Source organism: Dipodomys ordii, unplaced genomic scaffold (genome assembly GCF_000151885.1).
Source record: "Dipodomys ordii isolate 6190 unplaced genomic scaffold, Dord_2.0 Scaffold72, whole genome shotgun sequence".
Taxonomy (NCBI): domain Eukaryota; kingdom Metazoa; phylum Chordata; class Mammalia; order Rodentia; family Heteromyidae; genus Dipodomys; species Dipodomys ordii.
Window position 1 is genome coordinate 5540385 of NW_012267288.1, and position 24838 is coordinate 5565222.

Below are 24838 nucleotides of genomic sequence, written 5' to 3' on the forward strand. Positions count from 1 at the left end.
GCTTCTCCTAGAAGATTCAGATTGTTAGTTTATAAAATTTACCCTTTAAAAAATGATGTCATTTTCACAAATTATAGACATTTTTATGAATTCATAACAAAAGAAAAAAACAAAACCAGAATGACTATGTATTTTTGGGCATCCATTTGTGAAGTCAGGTCTTTCCTTCTAATTCAGGAGATTGGTTTTTTACACATAGAATAAATATCTCTAGAAGGAAATTACATAAAGAATGTTAAAATGTTTTCTTTTGTACTGGGGATGTGGCTCAGTGGTAGAATGCTTGGCTAATATGCACAACACCCTAGGATCCATGCTGGCAGTGGGGAAAACAATGCTCTTTGCCATGTAGATTATAGTTAATAACTTTCAACAACAGTTGATGTTTTTTGAGACAAGAGATTTTTTTTCTTAGAAACCCTGTAGTCAAGATTGGTATTCTCTCGCCTTTTCCTTCTGAATGCTAGGATTACAATCCTGTATCATACTAACATATATAGTTGAGTTTAGTAAAATTATGTGTATGCTAAGTTATGCTATTTTAAATTGAGACATAACTTTAGATGTTATTCACAGTGACTTTATTTTTGGCTCTAATTATAGATTAGAAAATATTTTATTTCTATTTGTTTATTTATTTATTTTTGTTCCTTATGGGGCTTGAACTCTGGGCCTGAGCGCTGTCCCTCAGCTTTTCAGCTCAAGGCTAGCGTTCTATCACTTGAGCCACAGTGCCATTTCCGGTTTTCTGGTGGTTTATTGGAGATAAGAGTTTCATGGCTTTTCCTGCCCTGGCTGGCTTTGAACCATGATCCTCAGATCTCAGCCTCCTGAGTAACTAGGATTACAGGCGTGAACCACTTGCACCCAGCTATATTTGTTAGTACTTACTTTCACAATTGAGTTAGGCGACATCTTCACTTTGGCCATTAACATGCAGTGTAATTTTACTTTACAATGCCAAAAAAAATAGTGTTTTCTATTTTTCTAGTGTCTTTAGCTAAATAATGGTTCCAGAGTTTTGGTGGTTCTAGATAAACTGAACCAAATACACTCCATTGATATTGTGGTCAGAATTAATTACTCCTGGCATTTTATCATCTGAAAATGCATTTCCAAGCTATGAACTTACCTATTCATTGGGTAATTGTTTCTTACTTTTTTCTATTGCACTATATGTGTATAGTGACTACTCATAAATTTGAGTTAGAGTCCCTGTTGATTGACAGGGAAGATTGAAGACAATCTTCATTTGATACTGAGCCTTTCTCACACAATGAGGTCATGATCACAGTCCAATATGTTATCTTGCACATGCCTTGAAATTGTCTTTTTTTTTTTTTTTTACCTTCCTTGAAAGGTCTGGGTATTTCAATTGGCTTCATGAAGTTGTCCCCACTTGTATGTTCTTGTACTTCTGAAAATATTAACTGTGGCACCATTCCTCATAGCCTACTTGTTTTTATTATGCATATCTCTTTCACCAACTCTAAGCATGGATCCTTCAGACTATGCTGTGCCTTTGGTGGGAGTCAGATAAATAGCTGTGGGTAATGATGACAGGACAATGTACAAGCAAACTTCTGGAATACCTTTCTTCTTGGATACCAGCCAGAGACATTTCTATAGATAAAGAGGTAGCTGCTGGGCATCCATCAATCATGTGAATAGTTGAGAAGAATCTAAAATACTAAGTATGCACAAGACATTCTAATTAAGTTCCTAACCAAAAGAAAGGACTAGTTACACCACTGTAGGGAATGGAAGGGAAGGGCAAATTACAGATTCGATGAAATAGAGTCCACAACAGGGATGGAATTAGTGGTGAGCTGTACTCTACCAGGAAAGGAGTGAGAAGAAACAACCGGAAACATTTAAAAATTCTTCAGAATATGTACAAAGATTCAATAGTGACATTTGATTTTCCTTTTTGTATTGTCTAGAAAAGTCCTATATAATTATCTGGATGTACACATTTGTATATTTGAAATAATTCATATGACTGTGTTTTTGTTGTTGAAAATATAAATTCAACCTTAATGTTTCTAAAATATTTTGAGCCTTTAGGCTAAATAATTGCTGTTCAGTAGGTTTTATATATACATATATATATATATATATATATGTCTTATAATGGAAATTTATGTGACATGGAAATTTTTACATAAATATAACGTTTATCTATAAGAGGAAAAATATACTAATAAAAATAGCGGTGCACTGTATATCAAGTTTGAAGGAATATAATGGCAGCATTTAGGTTGATATTAACTAGTAACTTCAAGTTCATTAATTTTGCTAGAATATCATTTATTTACTGTACATATTTTGTACATATTTATATTATCTGTAATGTTCCAAATCCAGCTAGGCTGTGTAGCATATTTCTTTTTTTTTATTGTGAAAATGCCGTACATTTCTTATCAAGCATTGTTGCCTCCTCTTTTGTTTCCCTTCCAATCTCTTCCCATCACTCCCTCCCCCCGCCAAAGTTGTGTTTTTTGACATAACATCTTGTATATCTCATTGTTGCAATGGGTCCACCTGTACCCCTATTTAAATGATTTGTTTTTTTCCTTCCCCTCCACAAATTATAACGACATCAAATAAAGTGAGAGCAGGGGTTATACCCTGGGGGAGGGAAATAGAAAGCAACAAAGAAATCATCTTATAAGTATGTTAGAAACAATTGCATGAAAGAAAAAACATTTGAATGCTTATCTTGGGGTTCATTTCGCCTAACATCAACTTATCTGACTTTTTCTGCTTGTCTCAGAAACATACTAGTTATTACAAATAAGGGAAACCATGGGACCTATGTTTCTTTGGGCCTGGCTTACTTCACTTAGTATAATTTTTTCCAAGCCTTTCCATTTCCTAACAAATGGGGCAATGTCTTTCTTTCTGATGGAGGCATAGAATTCCATTGTGTATATATACCACATTTTCTTGTTCCATATCTTAGCTATGGTAAATAGTGCTGCAATAAACATAGTTGTGCTGGTAGCTTTAGTATGGTCTTGTTTGTGATCATTTGGGTAAATGCCTAAAAGTGGGATTGCTGGGTATAGGGGAGCTCTATGTGGAGTCTTTTGAGGAACCTCCATACTGCTTTCCAAAGTGGTTGAACAAATTTACACACCAACCAACAATGCAGTAAGGTTCCATTCTGTCCACAGCCCCTCCAGCATCTGTTGTTTTTAGAGTTCTTGATTCTAGCCATTCTAACTGGGGTGAGGTGGTATCTCAATGTTGTTTTGATTTGCATTTCTTTTATGGTTAGAGAGATTGAGCATTTCTTCATGTGTCTATTGGCCATCCTTCTTTCCTCTTCAGAGAAGTTTCTCTTTAAGTCTTTATTTATTTATTTATTTTTATTGTGAAAATACTGTACAGAGGGATTACAATTACATGGGCAAGATAATGAGTACATTTCTTATCAAGCATTGTAGCCTCCTCCTTTGTTTCCCCTTCCCATCCCATCCTCCCCGCCACCCCCCAATACTCCCCCCCACCAAAATTGTAAAGTTAGTTTTCGACATAAGGACTTGTACATCTCATTGCTGCAATGGGTCCACCTGTATCCCTAGTTAAACGATTTGTTTTTTCCCTTCCCCTCCACAAATTATAACAACATCAAATACAGTGAAAGCAGGGGTTATACCGTGGGGAAGAGACATACAAAGCAACAAAGAAATAATCTTATAAATGTGTTAGAAACAATCGCATGAGAGAAAAAAACCATTTGAATACATATCTTAGGGTTCATTTCCCTAACATCAACTTAACTGACCTTTCCTGCTTGACTCAGACATATACTAGTTATTGCAAATAAGGGAAACCATGAGACCTATGTTCCTTTGGGCCTGGCTTGCTTCTCTTTAAGAATTTTTTTTTTTTTGGTCCGGTCACGGGGTCTGAATTCTGGGCCTGGGCGCTGTCCTTCAGCTCTTCAGCTCAAGGCTAGCGCTCTACCACTTGAACCACAGCACCACTTTTGGCTTTTTTCTTTTGGCTTATGTGGTGCCGAGGAATTGAACTCAGGGCCTCAGTGCGCTCTACCACTGAACCGCCTTCCCAGCCCCTTCTCTTTAAGTCTTCAGCCCACTTATTTATTGGGCAGTTGTTTCTTTGAGGATTTGTTGTTGGGGGATTTAATTTTTTGAGTTCCAGGTATATTTTAAATATGAGACCCTTGTCTGTTGTATGGCTAGTGAAGCTCTTCTCCCAATCCGAAGGCTTTCTCTGTGTAGCATGTTCCTTAGAAGAAAAAATAAATGTTATACATATAAGTAAAGTTATGTTGTAAATTTATCAAGAATTTGACTGAAAATTTGTTGAAGTCATTCAGTCTTTAATTTGTGTGGTAATACAAGCCTGTCACCCTAGCTATGGGGAGGCAGAGGAAAGAAGAGTTTGAGTTTCAGGCTTACCCAGGGAACATGGAGATTCTGTTATGAACCAGCATCTCCAAAACACAAACAAAAGAGCTAAAAAAAACTGAAGAAACAATCTTTCAGTCATTTACTTTTGTCATGCTGATACATGTAGTAATGACATAGGTAATTAATTTTAGATGATGCAGAACACTAATGTGTGTTTTGGGATTTTTTGTTGCGGGTAAAGTTGTTTCTGAATGATAGGATGGGGTTCACACTTCCGTGAATGGACCAATTCTAAACGAGATAGATAGTCCTTTTAGATTAATGTGGTTCCAACTGATCTAACCATATTTAAGGAAATCTAAATCTTCATTTTTGAAAAGATTTCTGGGATTCTGGCATACAATTAAGTTTGGTAAACAAAGGCCTAAATTTTTTTTTCCACAGTTGATTTTAGGCTCTATGATGGCAGAAACTCTGCTTTGATTGACATTAGTTCAATGTATAATCTAGCCCCTAATAAATATTTATCAGTTAAATAAAGGAAACTTGAACATGTCCTTGGCTGGGAAACTGTATTCTTTCTGAGTCTGTTTTTAATTAGGACAGATAGGATTAGTGTATATCATCTTGTGAATTTTTATCCTGCAGTTCCTTTGTGCATTATTATTAAGCATAAACAGATCACGTTACTGTATATACCTTTAGAACATACTATTCTTTGTTCTCTCCACCATGAAAAATATACAAATTGTGCTTGCCAAACATAATTTATGAGTTAATGACTGTAATTTCCCATTTACTTATAACACTATCTACTGGCCATATTATAGTAGAATATTCTGTAGTAAAAACAGCAAAAAAAGTAAACTTGATAGGGTCTGTATTTGCTAGTTTTACATTTTGTTTGGATGGTATCTAGCTTTGGATTTAGAATACGTACAATCAAATGGGAACTTTGAATTCTTTATGATATGTGCTTCAAAGTTTTTATATGTTATTCCTCTCTCCTAGTAGTTTTTTTTTTTGCTATTTCTGTACTTTCAGAACCACAGTTGACTGTTTGTAAGGCAGTATTACTACAATAATTACTATACTACAATACTGTTCAGCATATACTCAGTGAAATGGTTCAAAAGCACCTGACTCTTCTCCAAGACCCAGTCTGAAGATTTGAATTAAAGGATACTTTTTTTAAAATAATTTCTTCACTGTCTAGGACCCAGAAAAATGATCACAGTTAACAGATAGTTTGAACCTGTTACTTAGCACTCAGTTAACCTTTTCCAGATTAGGTGTTTCTCCTGAGTTGATTTTGGTATAGTCTCTTACTCCTCTGAGTACAGGTCTCATGACTTCCATGACAAAATAATAGTATTCAGAATAATACTGATATACATTATATTTTAGGTGTATGGACTGAAAGGTTCCAACCTATCAGTGTCAGAGGACTAGTCCCATGAGGCTGTGTCATCTTAGTTTATTTCAACTTCTTTGCCACAGCTTTTTTTATTGGGAACATGAGAACAAAACAGATAGTTGGGCATAGGTGTGCTGTGTGATATATAAGTATTCAAAGTACTTGGCATGGCTTCTAGTAAATGATAAATGTTCAATATATTTTAGGTAAAAATGTGAGGGCCTGATGGAGATAAGATAATGTGTTAAATGCATTGAAAGTAGAAGAACAGCACACACACACACACACACACACACACACACACACACACATATCCCCACATTCAAGGACATTGATTAGCATTTTATATATATATTCAAGCAAGCAATGTGAAGGACCTGAAAACATTCTCACTAGACTTTCTTGGATAATCATTGTTGGGAAGATTCTTTGATCAGAAACAGAGACAATATTACTGCTTTATGTAGCATTGCAGAGGAACATTTAAGCTGCACGTTATACTTCAATTTTTGTGAAGTGTAGTGTTTATACTATGAAATTAGGCAAGTACCACCCCTTCCCTGGTGTGGTAAGGGACTGGGAACCAATGAGAGTTGTGACAGATAGTGGTAGATCTTTGATTAATTTTTTTCTTTCTGACTATGGGGTCTGAGAGCATAGTCTGAGAGTATATGTCTCTATGGTATTACCAGCTGCCTAGGGTCTAGATTTTATGGTTGCAATTGATGAAGTAGATAGCCACCAGTATAATCTTATTAGTTCAGCCTTCATGGTTGAGGGCTAGAGTTTGTATAACATAACAGACTGGTAACCTGATTTATCACCTTAAAAATCTCCCCAAATCCATTGATTTCAAGTTCTCTGTCTCTTTGTCTGTCTCTCTGTCTCTGTGTCTGTCTCTCTTCTCTGTTCTCTGTCTCTGTCTCTGTCTCTTTGTCTCTCTCTCTTTTCAGAAACTTTCTGGGAATACAGCATGTAGCCAGGAAGTGTGGGGAATGTTAATCCTTAACTTACATGTTAATTTAGCTAATTTCTATGAAACAAGTCATTTTGCTAAAATTAGTAAAATGTGCCACAGGGCTTTAGTACAATAGCCACGTAGCAAGAATGTTTTAGATATAGATTTACATCCAGTGGGCTGAGCTCCAAAATCCATCCTCATAACTAGAAGTACTTTAAAAAGCTGCTTCAAATAAAGAATATAGTACAGGCTGAGTGCTAAAAAAGAAAAAGGGCTTTTAATTGTTAATATGTCAACAAAGTGAAAGGAAAATGTATCTCTTTCCAACTCCTTTGTTTGTATACACATTAAAGCTGCTGTTTGAATGGGAGGGAGGTGGGAAATTGATAGATTTAGATTCAGAGATGACTCATTCAACACATTATGTTACAAAGAGTGTTGGCTTCTCAGAAACACATTTTCGAACCTCTGACTCATGTGACTTGAACCAAAGTCTTTCAGATTTAGGTAAACCCTAAGTGTTTTTTTTTTTTCCCCAAAACAAACTATCATCATCAAAATGCTTGACTATGCAGATGTTTGTATCTACATAAGGTAAATTTTCCCTGGACTTTTGTTTGTTGTATTGTAAGGAAAATATTTAAACTTTAGGACTCTTTAATTTTACTGAACATGTTGGAAAATTGTTTTAAATATTGCTTTAATGTTCTATGAATCAAAATATTTACAGAACAAGTTCTTCTAGCCAGCAGATTGTTCCATTTGCTGTGCTTGAGAGTGGAAACCTTAGGAGCCACAGTATAAGATGATGCCATAGATCCGTGTTATAAACAGCCTCATAGAGTTATCTGATGAGGTCTTTGTTTATTAAAGGTGTCAAAGACGCCTTTGCTATATTTAGGTAAAGTCTATGTTTCTGTGTTCAAGCATGTCAAATTTCAATTATTATTATTATTTTGGTGAGTAAGAAACCAGTATGACTAAATAAAAGAATTAGACTTAACTTGAAATAGTTATTAAGAGGCTGAGTTTGACAAAGAAAAGAATTTCAACTTTGATCTTGTTTTTCTCAAAGGACAAAAATACTAATATTTTTACAAATGTGTCCATTGTCTTTCATAATCTTTGAACATTTGCTGATGACATCTAGACAACTAGAAATTAGCATTTCTAATTTATCAAACAGTTGTACAAACATAAATTAATTGTAATTAACCAATACCTAACACTGTGTAGCTGGTCAGAAGAGTATGTTTTATGTCAGAAAGTGGTATTTGAAATGGAGTGAGATGGGTCAAAGGGAGAGGGGTAGACAAATGAAGTGGAGAAGAGGGGGAGAATATAGTCAAGAATCCGATGTCTATCCTATAAAATTAAGAAGAGTTGAGAGAAGTGGTGTGCAGGAAGGTATGGGTGGGAATGATAAAAGGGTGACATTGATGAAGATTTATTGTATTCATAAGTGACTTTGTTATGTGGTACCTCCTTTGTACAACTACTTAAAGATAAAAATGTTTTATTAACTGCTAATAGGTAAGTTTAAGAAACATAAACTTTAGCAAGCAAACAAATGCATACTAAAGTCAATATAAGTTAAAACTGACAAAAACAAGCATGCACCCACTGTTTGTAACAATAAAAGAAAATGGTTTGAGTTTAAGAATATTTATGTTTTCCATTGCTCATAGACTGTCACAATGAATACTGTGAAATGACCACCCTGCCAAAGATAACCTACAAACTCAATGCAATACTCACTAAAATCCCAACGTCATTCTTCCCAGAAATAGAAAAATCAATACTGAAACCCATATGAAAGCAAGAAGGCCAGCTTGATTAGCCAAAACCATTCTGAGAGAGGGAGAGAGAGAGAGAGAGAGAGAGAGAGAGAGAGAGAGAGAGAGAGAGAAAGAGCGCAGTGCTGGAGATATCAAAATACCAGACTTTAAGTTATACCACAGACTCACAGCATGATACTGGCACAAAAACAGACTCAAAGACCAGTGGAATAGATTAAAAGACCCAGGAATGAACCTGCACAGCTATAGCCATCTACTATTTGACAAAGTTCAAAATACATGTTGAAGAATCCACTGTGCTGGGAAAATTGGATGTCCATCTGCAGAAGACTAAAACTAGACCCCTAACTCTTATCCTCTGGGGAATAGAAGATTGAAGAGAGGAATGGTGGGAGAATTCAGGCATAATATTCAGTGTACTTATATGAAAATGCAACTAGGGAAATTGAGGTGGAGTTTGGAGAGACAAGGGAGAGCAAAGAAAGGGGTCACATGGACAAGATGTTTTGTACTGGTAAACTGACATGTTGAATTGAAGCCCCTTTATTTTGGGGCTTGAATTCAAGGCCTTGTAACTTTTCTCAGCCTTTTTTTTTCTCATGGTTCATGGCTAGTGGTCTAACACAGACAGTTTCTTCTTCTTTATGGTTAAGTAATATTCCTCTCTCTCTGTGTGTGTGTGTGTGTGTGTGTGTGTGTGTGTGTGTGTGTGTGTATGTGTTTTCTTGATCCATTCTTCAGTTGTAGGACATGTAGGCTGTTTCTTCTGAATCTACACTGAGACTACCTCTTCTGACAAGCTCTGTGTCTTTGGTATTTGTTATTATTGTTCATATCATTTCATTTTTCTCTCACTGGAATTGTCATAATATCTTACTGCTTTCCAGCTTTAAGTCATTCCAGGTATAATGAATTCTATCTTTGGAACAGTAATGTGTAGCATCCTTTCCTAATCCAAACAACTCTGAGTACCAATCTTTCTCTTTTAGTCCTTTTTTAATACACTCTACAATAAATTCTTTGTATAATATAAACCAGAGTATTTGCTAGTTACTGAATATTTTCTATATCATCTACATTTTTCTTTTCTGAAGCACTTTCCTACATTCTTTTTTAATAAGTCTTTTATTGTGAAAATACTGTACAGAGGGGTTATAATCACATGAGCAAGGTAACAAGTACATTTCTTATCAAGCATTGTTGCCTCCTCCTTTGTTTTTCCCCTACCATCCCTTCCCTCCCATCTCCACAACTAAATTCCGCCCCCCCCAACCCCACCTGAATTGTAAAGTTCCCTACATTCTTGTTTACTAAAAGAAATTACATTCACTTGTAGCCTGATAAACTCAAAAGCCAGGGCTTATTTTTATATGTGATCCTAGGTTTTATATGTCTTGTATCAATTATATGCTCTTTTGTAACTAAGTTGTTTCATGCTCATATTTGGTCTTTCTAAAGTGTAAAATTTTCCCTGTCTTTCCTCCAAGGATGTTAAAATTGAATCTCGAGAACCGGGTCAGGCTGGCAGAGATATTCAGCAGAGCAACTTAGAGCAATGCTACAATTTTGTTAGTATGAATGTAAGTAACAAATGCAAATGGTTCAAAGCATTTGAAAGTCTGAGCAAATCTAATACCAAAGATAATTGATTTCTGTTGACTTGTATTTATTTTCTTAGAAGATGTTACAAGATCAGTTATGTCATGTAACATGTATTTGGAAATCGTGTGCTTTATCTCTTAGGAATAGGAAAGTTATGTTTTCTAAGTCTCTTCCCCATAATGAGAAACAATAGTGTTCCTTTATACAATATTTTCAATATTTTCAAATATCTGTTTTCTAGGTGTAAAGTCAATAATAACCTATAAATATGATCTAATAAATCATTCAAAAATTTTAATACATTTAGCTATGAGTAGCCTTTAAAGTTGCTTAATCTTGAGAAAGCATTAATCTTGATAAGCATTTTGAATATTATGCCAGATCTATTCTCCCTTTGAGTTAACTTTTGGGTCTTGTAAAAATTTCTTTAACTTCCTCTTATTTTCTTGATTTTTTTTTTAAGATTATGATGTCTGATTTTCAAGAGACCCGGAAACTCCTGCACATGCTTGAAGAGAGCAACCTTTCCATCTTGTACCCTGTAGTTGTTGTTTCAGTAAGTGAGAGAATGCTAGTTTTCTTCTTTTAACTTGGTGCCTTCTCCCTCATGCCTCTTTATGTCTGACAAAATTTTATCCAATTGTAAATATCAATTCAAAGACAGAATCAGGAACTTTTCCCTGTCAAGTTCAGTTCCTCATTGTGACTTCTGCGGGCACCCCGACTTCATTATGCAGTCTTTTGGTAGAACTGATTCGTTTAGGAAAAAAAAATTATCTTAGCAACCAATTTCATGTCTTTATCCTCATTAAAATTGCAAATTTTATGACTGAATTGACTAGTTGTTTAGATAATATGAAGTGCTTTTTAAAAGCATATTACCATAATGTCATATGACAAGACATCCAAAAGTTAAAAAATGAGAAGGAAATCTAATAGTAGAAAAATGTAGTTAATTTAATTTTATTGTCAAGGTGATGTATAGATGGGTTACAGTTACATATATAAGGTAATGAGTACATTTCTTGCTGAACATTGTTACCCCCTCCCTCGTTTTTCTTCCATTTTCTGTCTCCCCCAACTCTCTGCCCTGCAAGCTAATTTCATTTCCAACATATTGTCTTGTGAGAATATATTGTTGAATTCTTTTCCATAGACCGCATATATAGAACAAATGAAAGGGAATTCCTAGAAGACTGGCCTATAACATCTTTGGAGATTTTTTTTTCTGTACATTATTAAGAGTATGCCTATTATTTAGTGCAGAATTTTACTTGATTACTTGTGTAGCACAGGTGATGTATCAAGAAAATAATCAAGGAGGGACAGGTACAGAAGCCACACCACGGAAACTGGCCGAGAAGCAGAGCCTGTAGTATGTAGTGTTTTGCTGTGGGAAAGGGTTCCAAACATTCTCGAAAGTGCTAGCAGTTTCCCAGTTCCTGAAGTGGGGAATTCAGTTGTTGATAGGTAAGATAATTAATATGGAATAAAGATAATAATTTGCACAACATTTTCTTATGTGAACAATGCAAGTAAAACACATTAGCAACTGGGGAAAATAGAATTATTTCACTGGCCAGTTACATTTGGATCTATGCCCTGAAATGGACTGTAGAAGTGCAGGTGGTTATAGAAATCCAAGGCCTACATGTGACTGATTTATCGCTGAGAGCTTGTCAGTGAACTATACTATGAATTTTTATTATTATCTTTAAGTAGTTGTACAAAGGAATTGCCATATAACAAAGAAATTTATGAATACAATATCGTGATGCATGTTTTCTCTTTCAACATTCTCACACATTTCTCCTCTATCCACCCCTTCCCTCACTCTGCTTAATTTTGTAGGATAAGCATTTGATTCTTGAATGCATTCTTCCCTTTTTTTCTCCTCTTCATTTGTTTATCCCTTAACCCTTGACCCCATCCCACCTCTTTCAAGTACCCACTCCCTGGTATTTCATTTTGCTGAACTTTGTTTTTGTCTTTCTAAGCAATTACATGATTGGAGTTCTCCCTTGAACTTACTGTATTTCAGTTAATACATTTTAAAGGAGATTAATGGGATAAAACCATTTCTGGGAGGATCTGTGGGAGGTAGACAGGTAGTCCTATGTCTCTGTTCCCTTCTTTACCTTTTCTTAGGAATCTAGTTCACCTCACTTTCTCTAGTATGATCCTGTAGAGGTTATAGAGTACAGGGAAAAGGACAAGGGATTTAAATCAGACTACATTGTTGTTTTTTTTTTTATCAAGCTGCTTAAGTTTTAAGGCTCAATTTTCTTGAGCTTTATTACTCATTAGTAGAGGTTAATGACACTTCTTTTCAAACTGTTGAATGCCTAAAAGTAATGGATGCCAAGTGTAGTTTACAGCAGAGTGCAGGGTCTTGAGCAAGGCTGCAATGATAAATAGGCTAGCTCCTCTTCTTTCTGCCTGGAAGACATGACTCAAGTTTACTTCCACTATCCCAGTCTTATTCCCAAGCCTCCAATTTTCTATGCAGTATTTCCAATGGAACACTTCTCCAATTCAGCATATTAGATCTGTTCCCAAAGCATATTATCTTTATGTTTGAATTTTGCCCCGCTTTCCTTTCCTGCTTCTCAACACACACACACACACACACACACACACACACACACACACACACACACACACACACACATTTAGTTTATAAGCATCAGTTCTTCTGCTTATTGTTACAGGTGTATCTCAAGCCTTTGCTTCCATAAATACATGAACTTACCCTTCTGTTAACTTTTGTTGAATTCTGTTTCATGGATCTCAGTAAATGCGGAGTTATTTGGGTCCTTGGCATTCTGTGTTAAATTAAAGGAAAGGCAGCCTTTTAGTTAAAGTGAAAATAGCTCTGTCAAAACTAGTTTGAGAATAATGGTATAGCTTATACAATATAAACACTGAAGTGATGATGTTAAATTGTATGAATATGATTGGTATTTGTACGCTCATTATTTTGCCATTGTACAGAAAGATTCAATGTGGTAATAATATTGTTTATTATTAAGCTTTATCAGAAATATGTCATTAGAACATATATAAAATATGTGTTCTCAGAATTGAACAAATCACTGGGAAGTATACAATAAAGAATTTTGGCCAGGAGATTGTGGCTCATGCCTCTAATCCTAGCTACCCCAGGTAGCCTATAACTCAGGATCCTGGTTAGAAGCCAGCAGAAAAATCTTTGCAGCACTCATTTAAAAAAAATTAACCATCCAAATCATGGGAGTGGAAATGTGACTCAAGTAGTAGAGTACCAACCTTGACTGAAAAAGTCAAGCAAGGCTGTGGCCCAGAGTTCAGTAACCAGGATCAGCAGAAAAACAAACAAACAAAAAATGTTGGCTCCTTGCATAGAGAGGCAAGTGCAACAGCCCGTGGCTGTTGAATTGGTTGAGAGTGATTATGAATGAGACTGAACAGGTCTCGTCATCTTGGCTTCTGATCTGGCTTTTTACCAAAGATGGTAAGAAGGCCATTTTAATTTTTCTGTGGATGAAAATTGTCATAATTATCTGGTTATTCTTCAAATTCCTAGATGTATAGAGACATACAATAAAATGAATTTAAGTGCATATACATTTCAGTTTTCTTTTTTGTAAGAAAAAATATATACATATATACACATAGATCTTGCATGTATAAGTATGAATATACATTCATTATCTATCTATCTATCTATCTGTCTGTCTGTCTGTCTATCTATCTATCTATCTATCTATCTATCTATCTATCTATCTATCTATGTTATGAGTATCAAGCAGCTCAGATGTTCCACGTCTATCAGAATTACCTTTGCTAAAAGAGTAAACCAAAGATCTTTATTATTGTTGTTGTTTTTTGCTTTTGCCTGTACTGGTATTTGAACTCAGGGCTTAATGCGTTCTCAGCTTGCTTGCTAGGCTGTTGCTCTACCACTTGAGCCATGCATCCAGACAAGTTTTTGCTGTTCCTTTTCTTCCTTCAATTTTATTTTGTTTTCATTTAAACATTTATTTAAAAGTAGGTGTACAAATAGGTCTCAATTCCATGAAATAGATTCTCTTTGATTTTTCTGCCCAGACTGACTTTGAACCAAGATCTTAAAGAATTTAGCTTCCTAAATAGCTAGAATACAATCATGAGCCACCTATACCCAGCTTTTGATTTTTTTTTAAATGGCTTATGTTAAATCCATGTTAAATTCTGAAAAAGTCAGAGGAATCACATCATTTCTTCGTGAGAAATAGATTTCAAAATTATATATCAAATAATAGAAAATTATGTCTTTTTCAAACTTTGGTGTTTTTTGATTCAATAGATATTGAATGCACATATTGTAAATGTTTAAAGGCATATTTACTCTTGGGTGATAAGTAGTTAAGAGCTTTTAAATTTTAATTTCCTTCTCTATGAAAAGAGAGGAGACAAAAGTAGGAATTTGTTAGAGGCAAAGTGATATTTGTTATTGGACATTTGTGAAATTTTCAACTAGATGTACTGTCAACCTAGATAAGGTTATCTTGTACTGTGTCATCCTGTTTTATCTACAAAATTTAAAAGTGAGGTGAAGTGGTTAATTTAGCTGGAACATATGACACAAAAATAATGTTGACTTATATCTTAAGTGATAAAAATTGGTGTTTTGATGTGCTACAAGTGACCATTTTTCAAAAATATTTTTAGGACTTTAGTTCTGTGATGCTCCTTTGTTAACCCCTGATACACAATATTCTTTTGAACCATCTATTAAATCATCATTTTTATTTTATTTTCATTTGTTTTAAAAAGGCTAATTTGCTAAGTCCTTGTGTTGACGGTATTTCTAATGATTAAAAATATGCTAATATTGTTTTGTTGGCCACATAAATTTTGTTTTGGGAGATTGAACACAGTTCAATATAATTACAATGAATGAATTAGGATCCTACAAATTCCTATGGTGAGCTATATATTGTGTCAATGTGGAAAGAGATAGTTACATGGGTGATCTCATAATGTTCTATTTCTTAATGCTTGTGTGTATTACCTTGACATGTTTTTTGTTCTATGTAATCTTTTAGATTGGTGATTTAGGAAATATATGTACTCAGGTAACAAGCATACTTTATACTAGGATAATTTTCTATTTGGAAACAGAGTACTCTCTTTTTAAAAAATTGAGACCTGTTGGCATAAAGTCAGTTTAAAAATCACATCACTTAATGTGTTCGATAGGAATTTTTTTTTTCTTTTTGAGGACATTAGAGTTTGAACTCAGAGGTATGGAACATGCTAAAGTAGGTACTGTATTACTGAAGCCAGGCCCAAACCATCTTTATTTTGCTTTTATTTTCTCACACTTTTTTTTGAGTGCTGGCCTCAGGCCATGATCCTCTACTTAAACCACTTGAATAGCTTGGAGATATAGGAGTTAACCACCATGCTCTGCTTGTTCTTTGAGATGGGTCTAGATCAGAATGTTCTTTTTAAAATATTATAGTACTTGAACATGTCAAAATCCTTCTGCCCTCCAAAAAAGCAAAAAAAAAAAAACATTTAGGCAAAACCATCCAGTGATAGTTCATAGTTCCACATATGAGGAAACTGTCACGGAAATGTAAATTGCTTCCAGAAGGTTCCACAGATGGCAGTGTCAGCACCAGGAGCAGAATCAATCCAATGTGCTAAAGATCATATATACTTGTTACTTTTATACTCTCATGGATGTGTTAAATAATGGAAAAAAGATTAAAAATATATATAGGCGCACATATATGTATTGAATATTCCTTCCTAATAAAGAACAAATGACAACTGGAAAAATACAGTTATTTCTTCTTTTAAACACAAATAGCTTCTTATTTTAGCTTCACAGGGCCTTGAGCCTTTAATGAATTTAAGTTATAAAATCTGTTTCTTAAACTTTGTACCAGAGCTTAGACAGGGATTGTTGTCACCTTTTACTTAACTGTTTTTTCCATACTTTTTTTCCTGTTTGCCCTATTATTACTAGTCTAAGAAAATGTGTTTTCAAGAGTCCTTCCAAAAAAACAAATGGCAGCTCCCTTGGCTCTCATTATTTCCACACTGGGTTTACTTTACACAATCTGTATGTTAAGTATCTAAATCTTGTGTTCGTATTTTGAGTGGATATTGTGTCTAATTGGCCTTACTAGCAGGTCCAAAGACTCTTTCACTCTAGCCCCAATCCTCTTGCTTTATCAATACTTCTATTTTTCCTTCAGAAATACTATTTTTATATTACACTTCCGTGACTTTTTTTGCTAAAAATATGTTAAACTTTTCCTATTCACTGTTTGTGTTCTGCTTCAGAAGAAACAGAATCACTCATACAAATTCTGCACATTCTTTTATTTGTTTCCTGCAAATAGAGTAAGTCTCAGGTATTTCCTGCCTAAATCAATAATAAAACCTAAATAAATACTGGTTTAGAATACCTTTAGAACTTTTTCCAGCTGTGGTCATGAAGGAATTCATTTCTAACATAAAGATGAGGAATGATGAAATCATTCTCAAGGAAGTGTTGAATAGAGAGAATTGGCTGCGTTGTCCTATGTTTTAAGAGGTCTTTGCTTATGGCTAAATGGTTAATGGAAAGGTTCTATAGTGGGCTATAAGCACTTGCTAAGATAAATTATGAGGGACATGGGTCTTCTAAGGCATACCTTCCTATTATTCATTATTTCAAAGAATAAGGCTTTATTTTCAGATATAATGGGACAGCAGTGGACAAATGGAATAGATTCTGAAGGATTTTTTTTCTAATTTTCTTAAGTACATTTATCTTAATTAAATACAGAGTTCGCAACCATTGTCTCTCCATTTTGATAATTGATTCTTCTTGGTCAGATGAGCTAAGCTTTTTGTAAATTTGTCAATGATATCCTAGTTAATTGGTTTATCAAATTTAACCTCTAAAGTATGTTAAATACAAAACAAATGAAATTAGATGGCTCTGTTGAACAGCTTGAATTGATGTTAGTCCTAGAAAATAATTTGAACAAGTGATTTGGTAATTCAGATTGTCAAAATTACTCTTGGCAGGTTCTCTCGCTACCTGCTCCTTTGTACTATTGAATTTTATTTAAAGAATAGGGCTGAGGCCAAAGTGGGCCTTCTAATTTGGAACTCCATAAAGCAACTCTGCTTAGTAAGAGTTGATATGACCAGATTTTCATTTCATACACTATGTCCTCTAATAAAATTGTATGCATATTGTGCTATACTCCTTATACAGATGAAATCAAATGTATTTTCAATATCATTTTATTTCAATGCTAGGTATAAAATCCAGGGCCTTGCACAGGCTAGGAATATGTTTTACCCAGATACATGGCTAGACCCCCAGTGTTACTAGGTCAAACTTGCATGTTATATGATAATTAAACAGGAGTAATATAAATTAGCATAAAGATATTGACTGTTTATAATATTTAAAGGGTTTATTTCATGTAAAAATTTCTTATATTCTTAAGAAACTGATACCAGTCTAGAGTTAGGGATCAAGCAACAAGTACTAGGACTGCAAATTAACAAGTATCTCTTAACCAGCCCAAGTTCGGTATAAAGCTTCAGTTAACAAAATATTTATCTATGATAGGGTAAATTGCAAAAGTTTCATATATATATTTTTTATTGAAAAATAAGCATTCTTGAAAAGAGTTTAAATGGCCAAAGTTAAGTAGAGATATTCTCCTCTGGTTGGGAGTTCAGAGATCCCTGTTTCCTTTCTCTTCTAGCTCCTAACAGAGTTTAAGAGCTTTAGTCAGGTGCAGCTGTAGCTCTGAGGAACAGCATTTTCTACATGAACAGTGACACAGAGAGTGTTACAATTGGAAAGAGCTCATGAGTGAATCGGAAGCAAAGATGGAGGCTGGGGCTAGGCAGATCTAAGGCTGTAGCAAAACTTAGATTTAGAAATTTATAAAGCAGCTTTGCCCAATAGAAATAGCTGGAATCTGACTTGCTTTTTATATACCCTGGACCCAGCACAAAGAATGGATTAAAGCAAGTAAAGAGACTACCTAATACCTTTGGTTTATTTAGGAAGCACTTTCTTTATGGTAGCCCAAAATATTTGGCAAAATATAACTAGGAAGTTTCACTGGAAATGAAAATCAGATATCTATTGTAAGCATTATGCCCACCTTTGGTCCTCAGCTCCACTCAGACCTGAGCTCCTCCCTTCCCTGGAGTTCCTGCCATACATCTGGCCCTTCCCTTTCTCTACCCAGACCCACCTGAGCTCCCATCTACCTTACTTCCTACTCTTTCTTGGGGAAATATGGCTCCTCTAATAAACCTTATAATAATCTTTTTCCTGTGCCTGCCTGTCTCTGCATGGTCCCCTGGGGTAGATATGTGGGATCCTTCACCTATGTTGTTTCTTTAACATTTGAATTTTAATAGTACTTTAAATATTGAATTTCAGGTATAAATACATATGTATTATACCATTTCTATATCTTATACTGTGTGTGAATGCTAGTGTTTTTTTGTGAAATCTTTTCTGTACTAACACTTTGTATTCTGAAAGCCCCAATACAGAAAAACCAACAAAACAGATAATAATTTAAAAAAGAAACATTTCTCCATGACGGCAACAGGAAGCTGGTAAGAATGTTACTAAACCTTAGCATTATTCCCTTAGGATAAAACTGAAATCACCTAAAAATAGACGACTTCTGCAGTTTTCTGGAAAGTCTGGATTGTTCTCTTCCTACAAGTGCAGAAAAATGATGGGAATCACTGAAGCATTTCTTGAACAGAGCATGCTTGGGCTTGAATGTTGCTGGCGACAAGTTTATTTGGGTGACTTTGGAAAAGTATAGAGTGATTCAGTTCTCTGGGGGGCAGAAGTTTTATTTTGTCCTATGAGACTTGAATCTTAGACTTCCTGTACTTACATGCTGTGGAACTTGATTCCGTACTGCTGTGAATTCTCTCAAGTATTCTTAATTGTCCCAGCATCATTAGTTGTGAAGATCTTAGGTGGGATTGAAGCTGGATAGACTAGGAAAAATGAGGTATGGTCAGGTAACAGCAAACACAGGAGATATTCCTTCATGTACTTCCCTTAAGATTAAGGGAACAAAAGTCATTTGGGGGGAAATGAAGCAGGAGAACTTAAGGAAATGGAGGCCTGGCATAGGCAACTCAGAAATACGGTATCTAAAAACTTAGAAATGTTATCTTTGCTTCAAAGAGCAGTAACTGAATGCATTCTTTCCCAAGGGATGCATTTCTTACCCAAGAATTGACAACTGCCTGACAGTTGCCCCAAAATGCAGATAGCTAGACCATCTCCTTGTTTCAAGGGTAAGGATCTGTTTCATGGAAGGATGAATTCTTACCTGGAAAGCAGAGAATAACACCACACCACGTGTAGTTAAATAAAGACAAAGCACCTAGCTTTGCATAACTTAAAGCCAACCCCCCTGCCTTTACCCTATAAATACCCAACAGCCCAAGACCTGTGTGTCTCTGTGGGTGTCTGCTTGTGTGTCTGTATCTATGTGTCCCTATGAGAGCACGCAGACTCTGAAGGGGAGCTTCACTAAACCTTACCTTTGTCTGGTGGCAGGATGACAGGACCAGATAAAATCACCTGCATGTCTCACCTGAGTTCTCCAAGTAGTATGTCTGCTTGGAGATCCATTTAAGAGAGAACCATAGGAAGCTATTTTCTAACTTATTTAACCTGTGTATGGTAATGACTAAGTTCCCAGTTTTCTAAATCAATGAGAATCCAACAACAGTCCTGTGTTTTTTATTCTTCCTACTAGGGAAAGGTAGAACTGCCATCACACTTAGAGTACTCAGTACCATCCTAGCAAATGTAGCTTGCTAATTCATAGTATTAAAGTAATTATATCAGTGTTAGTCATAACTGACATTTATTGGATGCTTGAAAAAGTGAGTCACCACTCCTTTAAAATAAATGATCCTAGTTAATCCTCAGAAAAGTCCTGAGAGTTGATTATCATAAATGCCATGATTCCCCATTCAAAATTAAGCTTAGTTCTCATTTTGCTTTGCCACATAACGTTCTTGAATAATGTCAATACTTGCCCCTTTTGAGTAATAGAATCCTAAGATTTTAAAATATCACTTAATAGAGCACTCTTACTTTACAAGAGGCAAATTAAGCTTTTGTTTTGAGTACAGCTTCTTTGTGTTAGGAATTGGTAAATTATTAGGATTATTATTATCTTTATGCATACACACACACATATAAATATTCACAGCTGCCAAGGGAAAGCTACCAAATATTTTAGGCTTTTCAGGTCATAAGACATTCATTACAATTACTCAATATTCTTAGAGTGCCAGAGCAGTCACAAACATTATGTGCTATATAGCTTGGATTTGGGATGCCCTCTAAAGGCCTATGTGTTAAAGGTATGTCCCAGGTTGTGGTGCTATTGTTTAGGCTGTAGAACCTTTGAGGTTGTGGTGTCTAATTGGAGGATGTTATCATGGGAAGCATAGTCTTAAAGGACATATAGGGACCCAGGTCTCTTCCTCTCATTTTTTGCTTCCCAGATGCTATAAAAATGAGCTATATATGTATATGCATAAATACACATGTTCACATATATTCACATATATAAAACCATATATATGTGTATATATGTGTATCTATCTATCTATCTATATCTATATATATATGTTTTTACCACAGATATAAAATCAATGGGCCACTGGCTATGGACCTCTGAAATAATGAGTCACAATAAACTCTTCTTTATGATATGTTTTGAATCTCAGGTATTTTGTCACCAAAATAGAAAGCTGATGCTGAAAATTGATAGCAAGATGTAGGGTTGTTGCTATGATTATATCAAATGATGTAGATTAGAAACCTTTGGAAATGGTTTGGTAAAGAAGAGTTTGGAAAAGATTTGGAGATAGGAGCTAGAGAAAGCTTAGACTGTTGTAGTCAAATGTTAATAGACAATTAATTGTGGGGAGGGCTCAGATGGTCAGAATACTGATACGACTATGTAATTAAAGGACTCTTCCTGAGGTTTCAAATGAGAATGAGCTCTCTATTGGGAACTGGACTAAAAGTCAACTTTGTTTCATATTGGGCAAGGAGTTGGGATGTATTATGTCAATTCGTGGAATCTATGTGTAAGGCTGACTTTAGAGATGGTGGACAAAATAACAAGGTAGCATAGTATTGAGGCTATGGCATGAGTATTACTAGCTGTTGTTTGCCATATTTATGATAAGAAAAGGCCAGAGTAGAAAACTTTAGTGAAGCACCGGCAGCTCATATCTGTATTAATAATTATTCAGGGGGCTGAGATCTGAGGATCAAAGTTCAAAGCCAGTCCTGGCAGGAAAGTCCATGATACTCTTACCTCCCGTTAACCACCAGAAAATTGGAAAGGGTGCTATGCTCAAAGTGGTTGAGGAGAAAAGCTCCAGGACAGTGCCCAGGCCCTAGGTTCAGGCCCCATGATTGACAAAAAAAAAAAAAAAAAAAGAAAAGAAAAGAAAAAAAGAAGCACTTGAAGTTTGGCCAGGAAAGAAGTAAAGGAGTGTAGTTAATGTGCTGCCAAGGAAGGTAAATTTGCAATGAGATTTGCACAATTAATATGCAGATAAGTACCTTGCACTTTGACAATAAGAAAGTTGATTTGAAGGTATCTTAGGAATCATCAGCAAGGACGTACGCATGGCAGACCCAGTGTATAAAATACAAACTCGTTACAAAGATTTTCATGTGGAAAAGACACCAGGGTGCTGTGTGCATCACTGTGTTTAGCCATCAAGGCACTCACAGGCTACTTCACTCAGCTCAGGACAGGCCTGCCTACTGCTAGAGTCATTGCAGACTTGGCATGGCACCATTCACGTGATACTGCTTGACCATGCATGCAGAAAGCAAAGAATTGTGGAATCAGGGAGTTTTCCATGAAGATATTAGAGGAAGAAGGCTGAAGAGAAGACAGTACACAGCAGGGTAAGAGCCCCTGCAAACAGCTCCTGACAAGGCAATCCATGGACCTGAGAGTGAAGTCAGAGCTGTAGTGAGTTAGAGAGGCCAGGAACATGGAAAGCTTACAGCATTATATGAAAGCTAATACAAGAGTGAATGGTATCTGAGTTTTGGGGTCTTTTTTCCTGTGAATAAATTTAAAATCTATAAGTTGTATTGATTTTATGTTATTCTATAAGCTTTTACTACAGTTTAATTTTTAATACTTTATTTTTTCATTCAGAAAAATAAGTTTTTTCATAAAAATCAAAATTATCTGACTTACAGCTATCTATGTTTTTTTTTCTTCAGCATTTTTTATTTCAATAAAAATTGTTTATGTAACACTAAGCAAAAAAATGTTTATGTCTCAAATATATTTGTGTACACTCTGACAAGTAGCATTGACTTTTGAATTATTTGTAGTGTCTAGAATATTTTTCTCCCCCCGAAATTTGAAGAGTTCTGCTTAAATTTTAAGTGAGATATTTTTATTTGTTTCAAAATAAACTCTAAATGGATAACTACTAGACCAACTAAAGAAACATTGGACTTAAAGAAACATTGATACTTTTTATGTGTGCAATGTTTCCATGTATATTTAGTAAAAAAGCTTTAGGTTATTTTAATGAATACAGTTTTTGATAAAATTTTGTGAAGAATCACTGAATGTTTTGTTTATTTCTGCTTTTTATTTGAATCATGCCATACATTGATTATTAGGTCATCTGGAGATAACATATCTGTAGATGGATTATTTCTTGCAATATAACTGTCTTGTTGATAGGTAATAGTCAAAATATTAAATTTATAGTCTTGTAAATGCCTCCAGTCTGTCCTTATTAAAAAAATTGAACAAGAGTTTACCTTTAAACTTTGGCAGAGTTAGAACCTTACAGGAATCATGACCTTGTGAAGTAACTTGAGAAATAGCTAGTGATTAAAAAAAAAAAGAAGAAAAAAGGTTTTTAACTTATTTTTCCCCTTGACTGATTAAAACATAGAAATTCTGGTTTTGTTACTTTGCTCTCCCAAATGAAAATCTAAAACAAAGTGTGTTCTCAAATATGACATTAGTACTGATATTATAAAACATTTACTTTTGAATCATTTGAATCCAAAGAAATTTACAACTTTCATGTTAGTGTGTAATGGAAAATAGTCTTTCTTATTAATAAACAACAAAAATTACGCAAAATCCACTATTTCTCAACCTATTAGAGATGCTGGTATTTTATTTTGTGAGTTATTACATTTTTGTTCTGGGTTTCAGTGACATCTTTTAATTTAATCAGCTTCTAATCATCAGAATTATGATAGACTTTCATGACATTTATTTAAGCTTGTTCTTCAGTAGAAGAGCTCAATATTAGATAGGTTTTCTTTTTCTTTTTAAAAAGTACAGTTCATTAAATTAGTTTTCATTAATAGAACCATATAATTCATACATAGTTGAAGATGAAAGTTTTTTAAAAGCTTTTTTGCTAATCCTTGAGATAAACTGTCTACTTAGTAATTTGCTGATTTAATCGCTTATTAGATTTTTCTCATAAATTTTTTGAAAAGTAATGTTTTAAAGATTTCAGGCCTAATTAACCAATTTACTTTTCAATACGCATATGGATATTAAAAATTTATTGTGTTGATTCAGAGGAAATTCTTTCTGATTCTTTCTGTGACATTTCTTTGATACTTAAAAGAACTTTCAATTAGACTGTCCTTCTTACCCTTTGCTGAGCATTAAGCATTTCATTACTTGGGTGCATAGAAAAGCTTCACAAACTGACTTCTTTCAAAGGAACTGTTTATTCTCAGACTGCAAATTCAGACTTCCTGCCTTCATGAACATGGGCTGTATAGTAACACGCAAGTGTTAGATATGGATTTTGAAGAACATCATGCTAAAAACTTATACTCTTTTAGTAGTAGTTGTACCTGTCTTCAGATCATGTTGTAAAATATGAAAAAAGGTAATTCATCTGGGACCAAGAATAAGTAAAAGGTTACTAGAGTAGAATGTAGAAGAGATGCAGAGAACTGCTGCAAACCCTGAGAACCAGACACTTTTCCCACCCAATAAGCCATGATGCTATTCACTTAAGTGTTGAAGTATTTTATTAGTGTATTCAAGTATCTTTATTCAAATTGAATTAGACAAATTTTGGAGGTGCTGAAGAATATCCACATCATTTTTATTTCTTCTGCTAGTACTGCTTTAGTCTGGTTATTTTGGAGATGGAGTCTCACAGACTTTTCTGCCGAGACTGGTTAGAGCAGTCATCTTCTAGATAAGTTTTCTGAGTAGCTAGATTTACAGCTATACATCACTGCTACAGGCTTCTTCATTGTTTTTTTTAATTTTTAATAGGTACCAGAGAAAGTTATTAGAAATATTATGCTAGTTAACAGATACTGTTTTACTGTAATTTGCATGTGAATTACTGAGAAATATACTATTTAAAGTATGTCTACTTAATATATTCTTGGACACCTATACAACTCAAGCTAGATGAAATATTCTGCTGCATTTCCATAGATTAAAACCTGCCTATATTGTAATTTTATTATACTTTCCTTTCTCCTGAATTATTGCAACTCTCTGCTGCAGTTATTAAAATGCTTAAAAATTAGAATCAATTATATATTTGTACCAAGTTAGCTTTTCTCCTAGAACTT

The 24838-nt window shown here is 34.7% G+C and overlaps 1 protein-coding gene across 2 annotated transcripts in view; it reads left to right on the forward strand.

Moving 5' to 3' along the window:
* Ispd (isoprenoid synthase domain containing) overlaps nucleotides 1-24838 on the forward strand; it is a 216490-nt gene that overhangs the window by 84017 nt on the left and 107635 nt on the right. For both annotated transcript variants that reach the window (XM_013024008.1, XM_013024009.1), the window contains exons 7-8: nucleotides 10050-10142; nucleotides 10628-10720. In XM_013024008.1, coding sequence (XP_012879462.1) covers nucleotides 10050-10142; nucleotides 10628-10720 — 186 coding nt within the window. The remainder of the gene's footprint in view (nucleotides 1-10049; nucleotides 10143-10627; nucleotides 10721-24838) is intronic.